The sequence below is a fragment of the Ovis canadensis genome, chromosome 1 (genome assembly GCF_042477335.2).
Source record: "Ovis canadensis isolate MfBH-ARS-UI-01 breed Bighorn chromosome 1, ARS-UI_OviCan_v2, whole genome shotgun sequence".
Classification (NCBI taxonomy): domain Eukaryota; kingdom Metazoa; phylum Chordata; class Mammalia; order Artiodactyla; family Bovidae; genus Ovis; species Ovis canadensis.
Window position 1 is genome coordinate 105,556,295 of NC_091245.1, and position 19,052 is coordinate 105,575,346.

The 19,052-nt window shown below is 44.4% G+C and overlaps 1 protein-coding gene across 4 annotated transcripts in view; it reads left to right on the forward strand.

Annotated features, from left to right (window-relative positions):
- TDRD10 (tudor domain containing 10) overlaps positions 1-19,052 on the forward strand; it is a 54,807-nt gene that overhangs the window by 28,025 nt on the left and 7,730 nt on the right. For all 4 annotated transcript variants that reach the window (XM_069543537.1, XM_069543528.1, XM_069543548.1 and 1 more), the window contains 5 exons: positions 16,445-16,487; positions 17,001-17,091; positions 17,439-17,586; positions 17,833-17,978; positions 18,206-18,360. In XM_069543537.1, coding sequence (XP_069399638.1) covers positions 16,445-16,487; positions 17,001-17,091; positions 17,439-17,586; positions 17,833-17,978; positions 18,206-18,360 — 583 coding nt within the window. The remainder of the gene's footprint in view (positions 1-16,444; positions 16,488-17,000; positions 17,092-17,438; positions 17,587-17,832; positions 17,979-18,205; positions 18,361-19,052) is intronic.

The window sequence follows — 19,052 nt, forward strand, 5'->3', positions numbered from 1 at the left end:
AAAAAAAATCTATTTATTTGGATGCACCGGGTCTTAGTGGAGGCATGCAGGATCTTTAATTGTGGTACGTGGGGTCTAGTTCCCTGACCAGGGATCGAACCCTGGCCTTTTTGCATTGGGAGTACAGAGTCTTAACCACTGGACCACCAGGGAAGTCCCAGCAAAAATTTTAAAGGAAAGTTTTTTTAAATTAAAAATTCTGTGGACTTCCCTGGTGGTCCAGGGGTTAAGAATCGGCCTGCCAATGCAGGGGACACAGGTTCCATCCCTGTGCCAGGAAGATCCCACGTGCCACAGGGTAGCTACGCTCGTGGGCCACAGCTGAGCCCACATTCTAGAGCCCGCACGCCGCAGCCGCTGAAGCCAGTGCGCCTAGAGCCTGTGCTGTGTGTGTGACAAGAGGGGCCACCACAGCGAGAAGCCCGTGCACAGCAAGGAGGAGCGGCCTCTGCTCGCCCCAGCCAGGAGGAGAACCTGTGGACCAGCCAAGGCACAGCGCAGCCATAAATCAATACGTAAAAACGGCACTTCTTGTTTCCCTTTCATAAAACAATTTTTAATTTTGTAAACAAAGCTGTAGTTATATGTCAGTTATATCTCTGTAAAACTGGAGGGGAAACAAGCGTAAAAAAACAAAGCTTCAATAGAGGGATCAATAAAGTCAAAATTTGATTCTTTAAAGAGATTAATGAAAAAAACTTTTGGAATGATTAATTAGAAAAAAGAAAAGGGAATAAATAAACATTAGTATTAAAAAGATCATAACTATAGATGTAGCTGATATTAAAATATAAGCTAATAAATTTGAAAACTTAGAGGAAATGGACCTGTTTTTTAAAGTATATCATTTTCAAAACTAATATAAGAACCTGTATCTTAGATAAGAACCTGTATCTTACAGTCCTATATCTGTAAAGCAGTTTGAATCAATGTTTAGAATCGTCTTGTAAAGCAAACACCGAGCTCTGATTGTTTTATAGGCAAATTTACTGAATTTTCAAGAATAGAAAATTCCAATATTATATAAATTCTTCTAAGGAATAAAGGAGATACTTGTTAGTTCATTCTTCGAGGCCAATATAATCTGATAACAAATCAGGCAGGAGATTATGAGAGAAATAAATTGCAGGCTGGCTTCTCTCACGTGAATACACATGCGATGTTTCTAAACAAAATATTGGCAAAATGAAGTGAATATTGACTGATGGAGATTGTAATGGCAGTTGGATTTTTTCCAAAAATATGGAAATTTAGCATTAGAAAAATGACAAGTCTGGAGTTCCATGGTTGCCTAGTGGTTAGAATTCTGGGTTTTGACTGCCGTGGCCTGGGTTCAGAGTCTGGTCAGGGAATTGAGATCCCACAAGCAACCTTTATGGTAAGGCCAGGGAAAGAAAAGAAAAATAAAGAAAAACAATAACTCTTTCACTACATTAACAGATTAAAGAATGAAAACCATATGATCGCTTTAGACACAGCAAAAGCATTTGATAAAATTCAGCACTTATTTATGATTTAAAAATAAAGATTTTTAGCAGCTCGAAGTGAAAAGTTATTCTTAACCTGTTAAAGGCTATCTTTTAAAACTCTACAGAAAATAGTATTTCAATAGAAAAACATTATAAACATTCTCATTAAAAAATAGGAACAAGACATGGATATACTTTTTTTTTTATGGATATACTTTTATCTAGTAAGGTAAGGGAAATAAGTTAAAGGCATAAATACTGGGATAGGAGAAACAAAGTTCATTATTTACAGATGATGTTTCTTTACATAGAAAAACTTAAATACATAAATTATTAGAAATATTTTAATAAGGTAGTTTGATATATATCAGATATATAAAAATCAGTTTTATTTATATTTCCATGAATAAACAACAGAAAATAATATTTTAAATGTAACATTCATAAGATCAATTTAAAAAATTAAGGTACATAGAAATGAATCCAGTAAAAGGTGAGCATGGCCTATGGGGGAAATGTTAGTTTTACTGAAAGTCTTTAAGGAAGTCTAAAATGGTAAAATTTTCATGTTCGTGGATAGGAAGATAGAAAAAGAGTTACTTAAGAGTCGTTCTCCCCAAATTCATCTGTTGATTCTGCATAATTTCAATAAAAATTCCCACAGGGTTTCCCAGGAATGGAACAGGCTAATTCTAAAATTTATGTGGAAGTTTAAAAGCCTATGAATATTTAAGACGAATAACATACAATAGCGAGTCCCCCAAAAGAGGCTCTTGCAAATGGAGAAACTATGACTATTCTTGTAGAGTTGTACATATCTGGTGAAAGGACAGATACTTCAGTTGTTGAATCTGGACAGTTGCTTTTTTATGTGGAAAAATATGAAATTATATCCATGCCTTACCTCATACACAAAAATGAACTCTAGATGAACCATACTTACATGTGAAAAACAAAGCTTTAAAACTTTTAGGAAAAAGTATAGAAGAATCTCTTTATAACCTCAGAGTAGAATAAGAGTTGTTAAGGCATACAGAAAAAAAGAGGAGTTATCACTTAAAATTAGGAACTTACCTGCTTTGAAAGATAATACAAAGGAAGATAAATTCAGTCCAAAAAACTAGAAGAAGATACTTGAAATAATGTAACTGACCAGGACAGGGGTCAGCAGACTTTGGCCAGTGGCTGTCTGCTTTTATGCTGCTGGTGAGATAAGAATTTTTCTTTCAGTTAAACTTTTCTTTTTGAGGTAATCGTAGATTCACATGGAGCTAGTTGTAAGAAACAGTACCTAGATTCCCTGTACCCTTTACACAGTTCCCACAATGGTAACATCTTAGAAAACAATCTCACAACCAGGATATTGACACTGATACCATCAAGATATAGGACGTTTCCCTCACTACCACGAGCATCCTTCCTGTTGTTATAGCCACACCCACCTCCCTCCCATCCCCATCTCCGCCTTAGTCCCTGGAACAACTAGTCTGTTCTCTATTTCTTCAGTTTCAGGAATGTTACGTGAATGGAAAAATATTGTATGTAACCTTTTGGGATTGGCTTTTTTCTGTCAGCATAATTTTTTTAGATCATCCAGGGGCTGTTGGGTATACTAATAGTTTATCCTGCTGAGTAGTATTCTATGGTGTAGATGTACAAAGTTTGCTTAACCATTTACCCATTGAAGGATATCTACATTGTTGCTAGTTTTTGACTATTACAAATAAAATTTGCTATAAATCTTCATGTATAGAGTTTGTGTGTTTCTCTAGGATAAATGCCCCAAATTAAAATTGCTGAATAGTATGGTCATTACATGTTTCCTTTCTTAAGGAAACTGTTTTCAATGACTGTACCATTTTACATTTCCACTATGATTGTATGAAGTGTTCTCAGACACCCCTCCAGGATGTCATTTTTTAATTTTAGCCACTCTGGTGGGTATATTTGTGATATCTTATTACAGTTTTAATTTGCATTTCCCTGATGCTAATGCTATCGAATACCTTTTCATGTGCTTATTTACTATTTGTGTATATCATTTTTGTTGAAATATCTTTCTTTTTATTGCCCATTTTCTAATTGGATTGTTTGGTTTTTTTGCCATTGAATTTTGAGAGTTCTTTGTGTATTCTAGATACTAGTCCTTTGTTGGATACGTGATTTGCAAGTGTTTTCTCCTACTCTGTAGCTCATTTTTTAAAATCTTCTTGATAGGATTTTTTGTAGAACAAAGGTTTTAAATTTCAGTGAAGTCCAGTTTATCTGTTTTTCCTTTTATGAATGACACTTTTGTTGTCAGGTCTAAGAAGTTTTTGGCCAGCCCTAGCCACAAGCAAAGATGTTCAACATCGTTAGAATTGTTGTTCAGTCTCCCAGTCGTGTCCGACTCTTCGAGACTCCGTGGACTGCAGCGCACCAGGCCTCCTTGTCCCTCACCATCTCCCAGAGTTTGCTCAAACTCATGTCCATTGAGTCAGTGATGCTGTCCAAATGCCTGGTCCTCTGTTGCCCTCTGCTCCTCTGCCCTCAATCATTCCCAGTATCAGTGTTTTTTCCAATGAGTTGGCTGTTTGCATCAGGTGACCAAAATATTGGAGCTTCAGCTTTAACATTAGACCTTCTGATGAGTATTCATGCTTGATTTCCTATAAGATTGACTGGTTTGATCTCTTTACTGTTAGAGGGATTCTCAAAGAGTCTTCTCTAGCAGCACAGTTTGAAGGCATCAATTCTTCAGTTCTCTGTCTTCTTCATGGTCCAGCTCTCACAACTGTATATGACCACTGGAAAGACCACAGCCTTGACCATAAGGACCTTTGTTGGCAAAGTGATGTCTTTGCTTTTCAACACACCGCCTAGGTTTGTCATAGCTTTCCTGCCAAAAAGCAGTCCTCTTCTGATTTCATGGCTGCAGTCACCATCCACAGTGATTTTAGAGCCCAAAAAGAGGAACTCCGTCACTACTTCCACCTTTTCCGCTTCTATTTGCCATGAAGTAATGGGGCCAGATGCCATGATCTTGGTTTTTTTAATATTTAGTTTTAAGTTGGCTTTTTCATTCTCTCCCTTCACCTTCATCAAGAGCCTCTTTATTTCCTCTCCGATTTCTGCCATTAGAGTGGTATCATCTGCATATCTGAGTTTGCTGATGTTTCTCCCGCCAATCTTGATTCTAGCTTGTAACTCATCTATCCTGGCATTTCTCATGATGTGCTCAGTGTATAAGTTAAATAAACAGGGTGACAACAAACAGCCTTGTGGTACTCCTTTCTCAATCCTGAACCAGTCAGTTGTTCCATACTGGGTTCTAACTTGCCTCTTGACCTGCGTACAGGTTTTCCAGGAGGCAGGTAAGATGGTCTGGTAGTCCCATCTCTTTAAGAGTTTTCCATAGTTTGTTACAGTCTGTACAGTCAAAGGCTTTAGTGTAGTTGATGAAACAGAGGTGGATGTTTTTCTGGAATTCCCCTTGCTTTCACTATGATCCAGCAAATGTTGGCAATTTGATCTCTGGCTCCTCTGCCTTTTCTAAAGCTTAGGCGTCTGGAAGTTCTTGGTTCACTTAATGCTGAGGGCCTAGCATGTAAGATTTTGAGCATGACCTTCCTAGCACGGGAGATGAGTGCAATTGTCCAGTGGTTTGAACATTTCTTTAGTACTGCCCTTCTTGGGAACTGGGATGAGGATTGACTATTTGACATTAGGAAAATGTAAATTAAAACCATAATAAGATATCACTATATATCTATCAGGCTAAAATTAAAAAGTGACATCCTGGAGGGGATGCAGAGAACCCTTCATATGGTGGGAATGTAAAATGGTACAAAGATTTTATCCTTTTTTTTAAAGTTATATGGCTTTACATTGTAAAGCCCCTTTTAATTTTGAGTTAATTTTTGTATATGCTTTGAAACTTAGGTTGAGTTTTATTTTTTTTTCTTATGTTCAGTTTTTCTAGCACCATTTCCTCCATTAAATTGCTTTTGCATATTTGTGTGGACTTATTTATTTTTTCATCCTTCTTCATGGATCACAGCCTTGTCGTGGCAAAGGGACTTGCCTAGCTCAGTGAAGCTATGAGCCATGCTGTGTAGGGCCACCCAAGATGGACGGATCATAGTGGCGAGTCCTGACAAACTGTGGCTAAGTGGAGGAGGAATGGCAAACCACTCCAGGATTCTTGCCTCAAGAACCCCATAAACAGTATGAAAAAGCAAAAAGATATGACACTGAAAGGTGAACTCCCCAGGTCAGAAGGTGTCCAATATGAAATTAGGGAAGAGCGGAGGGTGATTACTAGTAGCTCCAGAAAGAATGAAGCCGCTGAGCCAAAATGGAAATAATGCTCAAATGTGAATGTGTCTGGCGGTGAAAGTAAAGTCCAGTGCTGTAAGGAAAACATTGCATAGGAACCTGGAATTAACATTAGGTCCATGTATCGAGGTAAGTTGGACATGGTCAAGCAGGAGCTGGCAAGAGTGAACGTCGATAACTTAGGAATGAATAAACTAAATGATCTCAGTTCATTTCCAAGGTAAACCATTCAGTGTCATAATCCAAATCTGTGCTTCAGCCACTGATGCCGAAGAAGCTGAATGGTTCTATGAAGACCTATAACACCTTCTAGAATTAACACCAATAAAGATGTCCTTTTCATCATAGATGATTAGAATGCAAAAGTAGGAAGTCAAGAGATACCCGGAGTAATAGGCAAGTTTGTTCTTGGAGTACAAAATGAAGCAGGACAAAGGTTAACAGTTGTGTCAAGAGAACATGCTGGCCATAGCAAACACCCTTTTCCCATAACACAAGAGACGACTCTGCACATGGACGTCACCAGATGGTCGATAGTGAAATCAGACTGATTATATTCTTTGCAGCTAAAGATGGAGAAGCTCTATACAGTCAGCAAAAACAAGACCAGGAGCTGACTGTGGCTCAGATCATGAGCTCCTTATTACAAAATTCAGGCTTAAATTGAAGAAAGTAGGGAAAACCACTAGACCATTCAGGTATGACCTAAGTCAAATTCCTTATGATTATACAGTGGAGGCGAGAAATAGTTTCGAGGGATTAGATCTGATAGAGTGCCTGAAGAACAATGGGCAGAGGTTCATAACATTGCACAGGAGACAGTGACCAAAACCATCCCAGAAAAAAAGAATGCAAGAAGAAAAGTGGCTGAGGAGGCCTCACAGATAGCTGAGAAAAGAGAAGCAAAAGGCAAGGGAGAAAGGGAAAGCTACATCCAACTGAATGCAGAGTTCCAGGGAATCGCAAGGAGACATAAGAAAGCCTTCTTCAATGAACAATGCAAAGAAATAGAGGAAGACAGTAGGATGAGAAAGACTAGAGAGCTCTTCAAGAAAATTGGAGGTACCAAGGGAACATTTCATGCAAGGATGGGGATGATAAAGGACAGAAACAGTAAGAACCTAATAGAAGCAGATGAGATTAAGAGGTGGCAAGAATACACAGAAGAACTATACAAAAAAGGTCTTAATGATCTGAATAACCATGATGGTGTGATCACTCAACTAGAGCCAGACATCCTGGAGTGTCCAGTCAAGTGGGCCTTAGGAAGCATTACTATGAATACAGCTAGTGGAGATGACGGAATTTCAGCTGAGCTATTTAAAATCCTAAAGGATGATGCTGTTAAAGGGCTGCACTCAGTATGCCGGCAAATTTGGAAAACTCAGTAGTGGCCACAGGACTGGAAAAGGTCAGCTTTCATTCTATTCCCAAAGAAGGGCAATACCAAAGAATGTTCAAACTACTGCACAATTGCACTCATTTCACATACTAGTACATTTATGCTCTAAATCCTTCAAGCTAGGCTTTAGCAGTATGTGAACTGAGAACTTCCAGATGTACAAGCTGGGTTTAGAAAAGGTAGAGGAATCAGAGATCAAATTGCCAACATCCACTGAATCATAGAAAAGACAAGGGAATTCCAGAAAAACATCTGCTTCATTGACTACGCTAAAGCCTTTGACTATGTGGATCACAACAATTTGTGGAAAATTCTTTTTTTTTAATTAAAAAATTTTTTTATTTTACTTTACAGTACTGTATTGGTTTTGCCATACATTGACATGAATCCATATGGAAAATTCTTAAAGAGATGGGAATACCAGACCACCTGGCCTGCCTCCTAAGAAACATTTATATGAGTCAAGAAGCAGCAGAATTGGACATGGAACAACTGACTGGTTCAAAATTGGAAAAGGATTATGACAAGGCTGTATATTGTCACTCTGTTTAATTTATATGCAAAGTACATCGTGTGAAATGTTGGGGTGGATTAATCACAAGCTGGAATCAAGATTGCTAGAAGAAATATTGACAGCCTCAGATATGGAGATGATCCCACTCTAATGGCAGAAAACAGAGGAACTAAGCCTCTGAAAAGGGTGAAAGAGAAGAGTGAAAAATCTGTTTAAAGCTCAACATTCATAAAACTAAGATGGTATCCAGTCCCATCACTTCATGGCAAATAGAAGGGGAAAAGGTGGAAAGAGTGACAGATTTTATTTTCTTGGGCTCCAAAATGACTGTGGATGGTGACTGCTGCCATGAAAGTAAAAGACACTTAACTCCTTGAAAGGAAAGCTGCAACAGGTCTAGACAGTGTATTAAAAAGCAGAGACATCACTTTGCTGACGAAAGTCTGTATAGTCAAAGCTATGGTTTTTCCAGTGGTCATGCATGGATGTGAGAGTTGGACCATAAAAAAAGCCTGAACTTTGAAGAATTGATGCTTTTGAACTGTGTGGAGAAGACTCTTGAGAGTCCTTTGGAATGCAAGGATATCAAACCACTCAGTCCTAAAGGAAATCAGTCCTGAAGGAATGGAAGGATTGATGCTGACGCTGAGGCTTCCCTCTTTTGGTCACCTGATGCAAATAGCTAACTCATTGGAAAAGACCCTGTGCTGGGAAAGACTGAAGGCAAAAGGAGAAGAGGGCAGCAGAGGAGGAAGATTGTTAGATGGCACCCCCGACTCGATGGACATGAGTTTGAGCAAACTCTGAAAGATAGTGAAGAACAGAGGAGCCTGGTGTGCTGCAGTCCGTGGTGTCACAGAGCCTGACAGGACTTGTGACTGAACAACAGCAAGTTTCTGGATCCCCAGTTTTGTTCCATTGATCTACATGTCTAATGTCTCATATAGTCTCAGTTACTATAGCTATAAGAAGTACTGAAATTAGGAGATTGCTTCTACTTACTGTTTTTCAATGTCGTTTTAGCTGTTCTAATTCTTTTGCCTTTGTATATAGATTTTAGAATAACCTAGAACTACAGTAATTTTGACTGGAGGTTTTTTGTTGTTGTTGTTTTTTAAAGCTTTTAATTTTGTATTGAGGTACAGCCAGTTAACAGTGTTGTGATAGTTTCAGGTGAACAGCAAAGGGACCCAGCCATATACACGCATGTATTCATTCTCCCCGCAAACTCCCCTGCAATCCAGGCTGCTGTATAACATGGAGCAGAGTTCCACGTGCTATACAGTAGGTCCTTGTTAGTCATCCATTTGAAATATAGCCGTGTGTATATGTCCATCCCAAACTCTCTAACTATCCCTTCCCCCCAGCAACCACACGTTAGTTCTCTAAGTCTGTGACTCTCCTGCTGTTTGTAAGTTCATTCGTACCATTTCTTTTTAGATTGCACATATAAAGGATGTCAGATGACGTGTATGCCTCTGTCTGATTTACTTCACCCAGCATGATATGTTGCTGCAAAAGGCATTTCTATTCTTTTTACTGGCTGAGTGACATTCCATCTCTATCCATTCACCTGTTGGTGGACATTTAGGTTGTTCCCATGTTCTGGCTGTTGTGAGCAGTGCTGCAGTAAACCTTGGGGTACATATATCCTTTTGTATCATGTTTTTCTCTGGATATATGCCCAGGAGTGGGATTGCAGGGTCATATAATAGCTTTGATTTTAGTTTTTTAAGCCACCCCCATGGTTGCTGCACCAATTTACGTTCCCATCAACAGTGTTCCCTTCGCTCCACCCCTCTTGACTGGAGTTTTGATAGCAATCGCTTTAGACTCATGTGTTAGTTTAAGGAGAATTGATATCTTTATTATATGTTGGGTCTTCCAGTCCATGAACATAAATACACAGTATGTGTTTCCATTGATTCAGACCTTTTTTGATTTCTTTAATCAGATTGTATAGTTTACAGTATACAAGTTCTAATATATTTTATTAGGTTGATACAAGTATTTAATTTGAGTGATTATAAATGACACTGTATTTTTGCTTTCTGTCTCCTTGCTCATTGGTAATACATAGAAATACAATTTTTTAATATTTATCTTATATCCTGTTACTTTGCTGAATTTATTAGTGATAGGAATGTGGGGGTTTTGGGGGATAGATTTCTTGGGGTTTTCTGTGTAGACAGTAATGTCATTTGCAAATAAGGTCAGTTTTATTTTACTTTTTTCCCTTTCTGATCTATATGTCTTTGTTTCATTTTCTTAGTACTGGCTAGATTCCCAGCATTATGCTGAAGTAGAGTAGTGCGTGTGGATATCCTTGCCTTATTCTTTTAGGGTAAAAAGATTCAGTCTTTCACAATAAAGCATGAGTTTATCATAGGCTTTTGGATGGATATTCTTTATTAAGTTAAGGAAACTGTCCTCTGTTCCTGTTTCTAAGAGTCTTCTCTTTTTTAAATCATGAGTCATTGTTATATTAGTTTCTTATGATTGCTGTCTGGAGAAGGCAGTTGCACCCCACTCCAGTACTCTTGCCTGGAAAATCCCATGGATGGAGGAGCCGGGAAGGCTGCAGTCCATGGGGTCGCTGAGGGTCGGACACTACTGGGCGACTTCACTTTTGCTTTTCACTTTCATGCATTGGAGAAGGCAATGGCAACCCACTCCAGTGTTCTTGCCTGGAGAATCCCAGGGATGGGGGAGCCTGGTGGGCTGCCGTCTGTGGGGTTGCACAGAGTCGGACATGACTGAAGCGACTTAGCAGCAGCAGCAGCATGGAGGGACAGGTTCTTGGAGTGTCTCCCCAGCCTTCTGTCTCGCGTATTGCTCTCCTTGCGTGGCTTCATGTTGTCTCCCTCTGTGTCGGGCTGCTGCTCAGGCTTCCTCTTCTCATAAGGACACGCTCGTACTGGACTAGGACCCACCCTGGGGACTTCGTTTTACCTCTCTTTCCTCTAGAAAGATCCCGTTTCCAAATAAGGGTCACAGTCTGAGTACTAGGGGTCTGGAGTTCCACAGATATTTTTTTGAGGGGGCAGAAATAAGTCAACCTATAACAGATGTTGAATTTTCAACATTTTCAGCATTCAACAGATGCTGAATTTTGTTGAATGGTTTCTTCTGTATTGAGTGATATGAACGTGTAATTTTTCTTGTTTAGCAAAGAGAAGGACATGGCTGAGCAACTGAACTGAATACTAGTATAAATGCGTTCTATAAAATGAATCAGGAAGTGTTCTCTCCTTTTGGAAAAGACTGTATAGAACTACATTAACTGTTCTTTAAATGTTTGCTAGAATTCTCTAGTAAAACCATCTGAGCTTGGAGGTTTCCTTTTTATTTTCTTTTTCCTTTCTGGCTGTGGGATCTTAGTTTCCCAACCAGGGATTGAACCAGGGCCCCTGGCACTGAAAGTGCCAAGTCCTAACCACTAGACTGCCAGGGAATTCCTGAGATTTTTTTTTTTTTTTAATTAAGAGTTCTGTTTCTTTAACAGTAATGGGGCTCTTCAAATTGTCTCTTTCAGACTGGGTGAGTTTTGACAGTTTATAGTTTTTGAGAAAGTGGTATATTTTGTAGTAAGTTGTCCAGCTTCACATTTGTATTTATGTGTAGAGTTGTCCTTCATGTCCCCTTGGTATCCTTTTGATATCTGTGAGCTGTATATTGATATCCCGTTTTGTTCCTGATGTTGGCAATTTGTGTCTTCTTTTCAGTCTTACCGGATGGTCATTAATTTTGTCTTTGTTTTATTGATTTAGCCAGAAATTTAAGGAAATCCAAGTAAATGGGAAAAAAGGAGCAGTTAATTCCTGGAGAAGGTTGTTTAAGGATAAAAATAATCATAATACATTTTTAGTATTAAAAATTTTTAATTTTCATGGTGTGTAACTTGATTCAGCAGCAGTTGGCATTAACATAGTCACATAATAATGAGAACACTGGAGGGTTTGAGCATGGAATGACCTAGCCAGATTTAACCAAATTTATACTAAAAAATCACCTACTGAAGTATCATTGAATTATTACATAAAATGAGCCCCTTTTAGGTGTACAGTTGGATGAATTTTGACAAGCGTATGCGTCTGTAACCACCGTCACAGTCAAATATAGACTATTTCAGTCACCCCCAAAGATTCTCTTGTGCCTTTTCCCTGCTCCGTGGCCCCAGGCAGTGACTGATCTGCTTTCCATCAGTTTAGATGAGAGTGATCCTTTCCTAGACTTTGGTGTAGATGGACTCGAGCCACACGCGCCTCTTTGTGTCTGGCTTCTTCCACTCAGCAGAATGTTATTGAGAATCATCCATGCGGCCACGCCATCAGCAGTTCTCTCTTTTATTGCTGAGTCGTATTCTGTGTGTGGGTGTGCCACCATCAGTTCATCTGTTCACTTAGGTTTGGTTTAAAGGGACCCTGTGGAAGAGACTCCAAGCGCCTGGAAGCAGAAGACCTGTCTTGGGTGGGACCGGTAAGAGATGCAGATGCCTGTTTCTCCGGCTGCAGTGTCGGCAGTGGAAGCACAGCCCTACCCTAGGACCTCAGGTGTCCTCGGCAGGAAGGCTCATCTCCCAGATGCCTGCGGGTTTGCCTTCTCAGTTCATTCGGGCCTCTGCTCAGCTGTCACGCCCTCCCCCACGCTTGGCCTCTTGTCCCCTCTCCTTGCCTTGTGACTCTTCTTTACCCTTATGGTCATCGACCTTATACTTCTTTGTATACTTCTTGTCTCCTGCCCCCAGGAGATGTGATGGCTGTGTCCAGAACGAACGCATTGTATAAATACGTGTGGAGTGACTCGGTGTAGCTCCCCAAGACCAAGGCCTGTGTCTGTCGTCTTTGTCCCTCTGAGCCCAGCACATAGAAATGCAAGAAGTGTGAGGTGGTACTGGGTGGCAGGAAAGCAGCTGATGGTTAAAGCTCTAAGTTTTACAAGGTGGTACTGGGTGGCAGGAAAGCAGCTGAGGGTTAAAGCTCCAAGTTTTACAAGGTGGTACTGGGTGGCAGGAAAGCAGTTGATGGTTAAAGCTCCAAGTTTTAAATTTCCACTAGGATATGCCCGTCAGGTAGCTCCAGGTGTGGTTCCCCAGGTAGAGACAGGACCTTAAAAGTGGTGGTTCAGGGTGGCCGCAGCAGGCCAAGGGTGCGGCAGTGAGCAATCCCAGGGAGGCTACCACTGTTCTGAGTGTCACATGAGGTCGGTGCTCCCAGCCCCCAAAAGCCTTCTGGCCACTGACCTTTGTGTGCCCCGTGACTTCTCTCCCACTGCTGGGACTTACCTGCATGATTCTGGAGCAGGCCACCTCTTGGAATGCTTGACCAGCTGGTAGCAGTGTCCCAGAACAAAGTAGACCATTAAGAGCTGTTGACTGATCCGGGGCGTAGAGTTACTGTGCTTGTGGCAACAATAGAACTTAATTAAAATCGGCTGGTTTGGCAGTTCCTGAGATGCTGCCTCGATTGCTACAGCTTCTAGGTGGCCACTTCTATGTTATGCATATCCTGAAATTTGAAGTTTGTTTTTGAGTGATGTGTCTGCTGTGGTGGTTGGATGACAATTGTATAGATTTTCCTTTGAAACTGAATTTCACAAACTGACAAAATAGGCTTTTCCATCTCTCAAATCATTAGGGAATAATAATTAGACCTGGAATGGTTTTCAATGTTTCTGTATTAATAGTAATTTTTAGCTTGAAACCCTTGCTGATAATTGGTTCTTGAGATTGGTATATGGAACTGCCTTGCTAAGTGCTAAGTCACTTCAGTCGTGTACGACTGTGTGACCCTATGGACCGTAGCCCGCCAGGCTGCTCTGTCCATGAGGATTTACCCAACAAGATTGCTGGAGTGGGTTGCCATTTCCTTCTCCAGAGGATCTCCCCGACCCAGGTATTAAACATGTGTCTCCTGAAGTTCTTTACCACTAGCGCCACCTGGGAAGCCCTGTTCAAATAAAAAGGCAGCTTGGCTAGAGGAGATTTTTTAACACTGTCACTTTGCTTTGTCATAAGTTAACAGAAGGCAGTGGCACCCCACTCCAGTACTCTCGACTGGAAAATCCCATGGATGGAAGAGCCTGGTAGGCTGCAGTCCATGGGGTCGCTAGGGGTCGGACACTGAGCAACTTCACTTTCACTTTTCCTTTCATGCATTGGAGAAGGAAATGGCAACCCACTCCAATGTTCTTGCCTGGAGAATCCTAGGGACGGGGAAGCCTGGTGGGCTGCCGTCTGTGGGGTCGCACAGAGTCAGACACGACTGAAGCAACTCAGCAGCAGCAGCAGGGGCAGAATGATTTCAGGTGGAGATTTTGCCTGGGCCCCCTTGGTTGACAGCTGGTTCACCGTCGTGGAGGGCTCACTCTGCGGGCTCTGTAACGATCGCTTTGCTGCATGAACCCGTCTAAACCCAGCAATAGGCGCTGCTGCTCTCCCGTCCTGCGGACGAGACGCCAAGGAGCCAGGCCGGAGTTACAGAGCTCGATCCAAGATTGGCGCCCCGGCTAACTCCAGGACCTGCGCTTTTAACCTCCCTGTTGTGAAACTTCGTTCATCTGTTGGCCGCCTCGGGTCTTGTTGCTGTACCCGGGCTTTTCTCGGTTGCGGCGGGCGGGGTCTACTCTCTGGTGGTGCGGTGGCTTCCCTTGCTGCGGGGCACCGGCTCTGGGGTGTGCGGGCTTCCGGCGTGGTGTCGCCGGGGCTTCATGGCCCTGCGGCACGTGGGATCTTCCTGGATGAGGACTGAACCTGTGTCCCCTGCACTGGCAGGTCGACGCTTAGGCTCTGGGCCATCAGGGAAGTCCCTTAACCTCTCTTCCATTTATCAGGCATCTCTTTTGTGTCGTGTCCTGAACAGATGCTGGCCAAAGTAGATCCTCACATCAGGTATGATTCATGGTATTGAAGAGGAAACCGAGGTTTATATTAAGAATTTGCCCCAGTTCATTTCTCCTCCCTCCCTCCTCCTTTCTCTTCCCTTCTGTCTCTTTCTCTCACATATATTTGCTAAGAGCTTAACATGTCTCAGACACTGTTCTGGGGCCTGAGGTTTCCTTGGCCATGAAGGTAGTTGTCAGAAGAGAGATGTGGTTCACATCAGGCTTAAATTCCAGTGGAACTACACATACAGTAAACCCATAAAAAAGTGAATAAATAAGAAAATGCCCTCCAACCCCCCCCCTCCCCAAAGAAAATAGAGGAAAAAGAAAATGTCAGATAGTATTACCAACCAGGGTTCTTAGCTTCCTTAATCAGTAGAAATTGATTAGAGGCCAGACAAGAAATTCAGGCAAGTCTTTACTGGGTCCCCCTCTGCAGCAGCACCAGGAGGGAAAACGAGCACCAAGCTCGCTTGCTAGTTCCCAAGGTGGGATCAGCTGGGTCCTTACATGGGGTGAGCAGGGCCGTGTCCAGGGCTCACGCCAGAGAGGTGGCTTCAGTGGTTGGCCCATGCCTTTGTGCATGGGGCAGGTACAGCATCCTGCTTTTGCTCCCCGTCTTCAGAAGTGACACTGGGTTTTGGGTTTCCCATCTTTTTTGTATCTTCTTGTCCAAGATTCTCCCTGACTGCACATGTGTGCAGTTATTTTTAGTCCCTTAGAGTTTCCTTGTATTTTATTGTTGGAAGAGACGTTTGTCCAGGTGTGAGCACTGCAGCAAAGGGTCCCAGGTCCCAGCCTGTCTCAGTAGTAAGAAGCAAACATAGGACTAAAATGAGGTGAGGTGATGGAGAGGAGAGGGGTCACTGAAAAGGTTCCTAGGGAGTCCTCTGTGTGAGGAAGTGACGGCTGAGATCTGGATGAAAAGTTAGCCAACCGTGGGGAGACCAGGGAAAGAACATGCTAGACAGAGGGGCTGCCTACCCCTCAAGGGTGAGTGGGCAGAGAAGAGGTCAGTGGAAGGAGGGTGGATCGTTGTGGCCTTGGCGAGCCCACGTGGGGACTTTGGGTTTTCTCTGTAAGCACAATGGAAAGGCGCTTGGTGGCCACAGTAACAGGGGCAGAGAGAGCGGGGTGGGGGGTGGTTTGGGTGGTGAGAGGATGAGGGGGGCCCCTGCATCCAGTTGTTTCCAGTTTTCTCCTGATGAAGAGGCCAGTTCACAGGGTGGGTGTTGGGTGGGAGGTGTGGAGGGTTTGAAGAGAGGAGCGGGTGAGGTGTCATCCATTGGAGGGAAGGAAGGAAACTCACTAGGGGCTTATGGAAGGATTGTGGCGTGTCCACTGGAGAATAGCGGCCGTGTGTGTTCTCGGGCAGCAGGGGGGTGTGGGGGAAGCAGGAACATAGCCGGGCAGGCAGATCTGTGGGTGTAACCAGGGTCGGGGGTTTCCAGATCAGGACAGCTGGCAGAGGGAAGCCTGTGTGGATTGAGGGCTGCAGGCCTGTAGTCTGTCTCCACCCAGGCCTGCCCTGGAGTAGCCATCCCTACCCCTTTCTCTTTCCCGAAGTGCCCACAGGGGCCTTGGGGCTAAGCAGCGCTGGGCTTCTGTGCCTGCAGGACCTGGTGAGTGTTCCTGGCAGCATGCCCTCCCTCCCTGCTCCTGAACCTCCTGTCTTTCCTTGGCTCAGGATCCCCTGAGAGAATGCAGAAAGCGGGGTGGGGGTCCCCAAAGTCAGCTGAAGCCCGTGTCAGTCCAGCGGCTGCCGCTGTTCTCATCTGAATCTATTTGGAGAGACCCAGTATGTAGACAGTGAGATGAACACCGCCATGCCCGAGTGATGCCTTTTCTCTCTCTCCCTAGATTTCAGAGAAGGCCTCTGCTCAAGGATTTGCTGGAACCACTGGTGAGATTCCCCAGCCGCCATCTGTTCCCAGGATGTGTCTTTGCAGCTCCCGATTTACCTCTCGCAGCCTCCTTCCAGCTTTGTCCCGCATTGACCCCTCGGTGTGGAAAATACTTTTTATTCCTCTGGGATGCCTTCTTTTTTTAAAAAAAAAAAGATTTTTTTTTGATGTGGACCATTTTTAAGGTCTTTGTTGAATTTGTTACAACATTGGCTCTGTTCTGTGGTTTGATCCCTTGGCCACAAGGCGTGTGGGATTCTAGCTCCCCAACCAGGGACTGAAAATGCACTCCCTGCAGTGGCGGGTGAAATCCCAGCCACTGGACCACCAGGGAGGTCCCTGGGGTGCTTTGTTGACCACACCCTTCCCTAGAGGGTCTGGAGGCTGAGACGGGGCAGGATGTAGCTTCACCGCCCATCTTATCCTACCTCCGGGGTCTCTTGAGGGGGAGGTGGGGGGCAGTCCTCTGAGACAGCGCTGGTGACTCCAGGACTCCACTTTCTGCCTTCCAGCTTGTCCACAGCTCACTCCTAAAGCTTCTGGTGAGCCCTGTGAGACAGAGAAACCCAAGACAAGCTTCTTTGCAGTTCCCATGGAAATGAGGTGAGCGGAGGTGTAAAGGCCACCAGCAAATGGCAATTGCAAATGTCTGCTCGGTCCCTAGAGGGTGGGGGCAGGGATGTATGGGGGTGGGGAAATCAAGTTTTCAGAACTCCCCCATCAGACCCAAGCACTTGCAAAGTCCATCTCCTTTTCTGTATGGTGATGACCTGGGACTCTCCCCACCCTGGATGCCCTGAGATCAGCATGTCCAAAGCACTTGTCCCCACCCTGGGGAGGGCCACAGCCCTCTTGTCAAGATGACTCTCCTGCCCAGCATCCCCAGGACAGGCGTTGGTCAGATCGCTCTGCGTTCACCCCTTTCCCTCTGTTCCCTGCCCCTTGCACAGAGGGTCCTTCTTGGTGCTGCTCCTAAGGGAATGTTTCCGAGACCTGGGCTGGCTGGCCACCATCCCCAGCATCGGCGGGGAGGTGGGGCTGTTGGTGACCAGTACTGTCCCTCAGACCCCCTTCTTCTGGGCCATGCACATCACTGAGGTACGGGGCTTATTGGTGGTGCTCCGGGGCTTGGATCCCTCCTCGTGCGGCCCCACTGGGGTGAGCGTGATGGACATCCAGAGGGGCCGCACTTTGATCCCTGGTTCGGCCTCACTCTCTCTCTCACCTCGTACCATGGGTTCCCTCGGGGTGGATCAGTGGTGCTGATGTAACAGGTGATACCTGCCAAGACAGACATGTGATACAGGCAGGCAGCGAGGCCCACAGCGTTTGTACCATCCACAGACACTGTACCAGAACATGCAGGCCCTGTTCAGCGCCCTGGCCGAGGCGGAGGAGCGGCAGCCCTACCTGCAGGACTCAGCGGTGCGGCGTGGGACACGCGGTCTGGCCGAGTACCACCTGGGCGATTACGGCCCAGCCTGGAACAGGTGTGTGCCGGGCAGGGCTGGAGGCTTGCCTCTCCAGACTCCCGTGTCTTTGCTGCTGCTGCTGTTGCTTCTCTCAAGATCATTCCTTGTGATCACCTCTCCACCCAAGGTGGGGAACAGCATAGGAAGCTCTCTTTCCTCCTACCCCAGAGCTTCCAGTCCTCTCCATGAAGACTGCTCTGTGTGGCACCAGGTGGGACAAACCTCTTCTCCCTCCCTCCGGCCAGGTGCTGGGTGCTGGACCGCGTGGACTCCTGGGTGGTGGTCATGTTCGTGGATTTTGGCCGATCGGCCACCATCCCTGTGCAGTCCCTGCGCACCCTGGACAGTGATGACTTCTGGACCATCCCCCCACTGACTCAGCCCTTCATGCTGGAGAAAGGTAAGGCGCCCTCCACCCTCCTCCAGAGGACCCAGGGGACGGTGGATGCTGTGAGTCCCTCCGGGCACCTGGGTGGGAACAGCTTCTGCCTAGGGGCAGCCAAGGCCCTCAGGATGCCTTCCCGTCAGTCTCTGTCCTTTCTGTCTCACCCTAGTTTTCAGCATCTGCCCCTTGCTGAGCTTTCTTGAGAATTTGGTTTTCATACCTGGTCTCTCCGAACAATAAGATCTGGAAGGGGACCTCAGGTGCTGCCCTGAAGGCTGAGTTCTCTAGGTGGGGTGAGGGGAGGGCAGGCCTCCCACTCTTGCTTCTGCCGGAACTGCTCAGCTTCCATCTATTTCATGTACGTTGAGTTTCGCTTATGATTTCTTCAGAGAAGGATTCTTTGTAGAAGAAAAGTGGTATTTGAAGACCAATGATAGAGGTTAGAGCAGTGGACTCAAGACTTCCCTGATGTGATGTTTGTTACTTTACTCCCTGATGTGATGTTTCTTACTCTGGTTTTTAATTGAAGTACGGTTGATTTACAGTATTGTGTTGGTTCCAGGTCTGCAGCAAAGTGATTCAGTTATTTGCTGCTGTTGTTCAGTTGCTGTCGTGTTTGACTGTGACCCCATGGGCTGCGGCATGCCAGGTCTCCCTGTCCCACGCCATCTCCCAGAGCTCACCCAAGTTCATGTCCATTGAGTCAG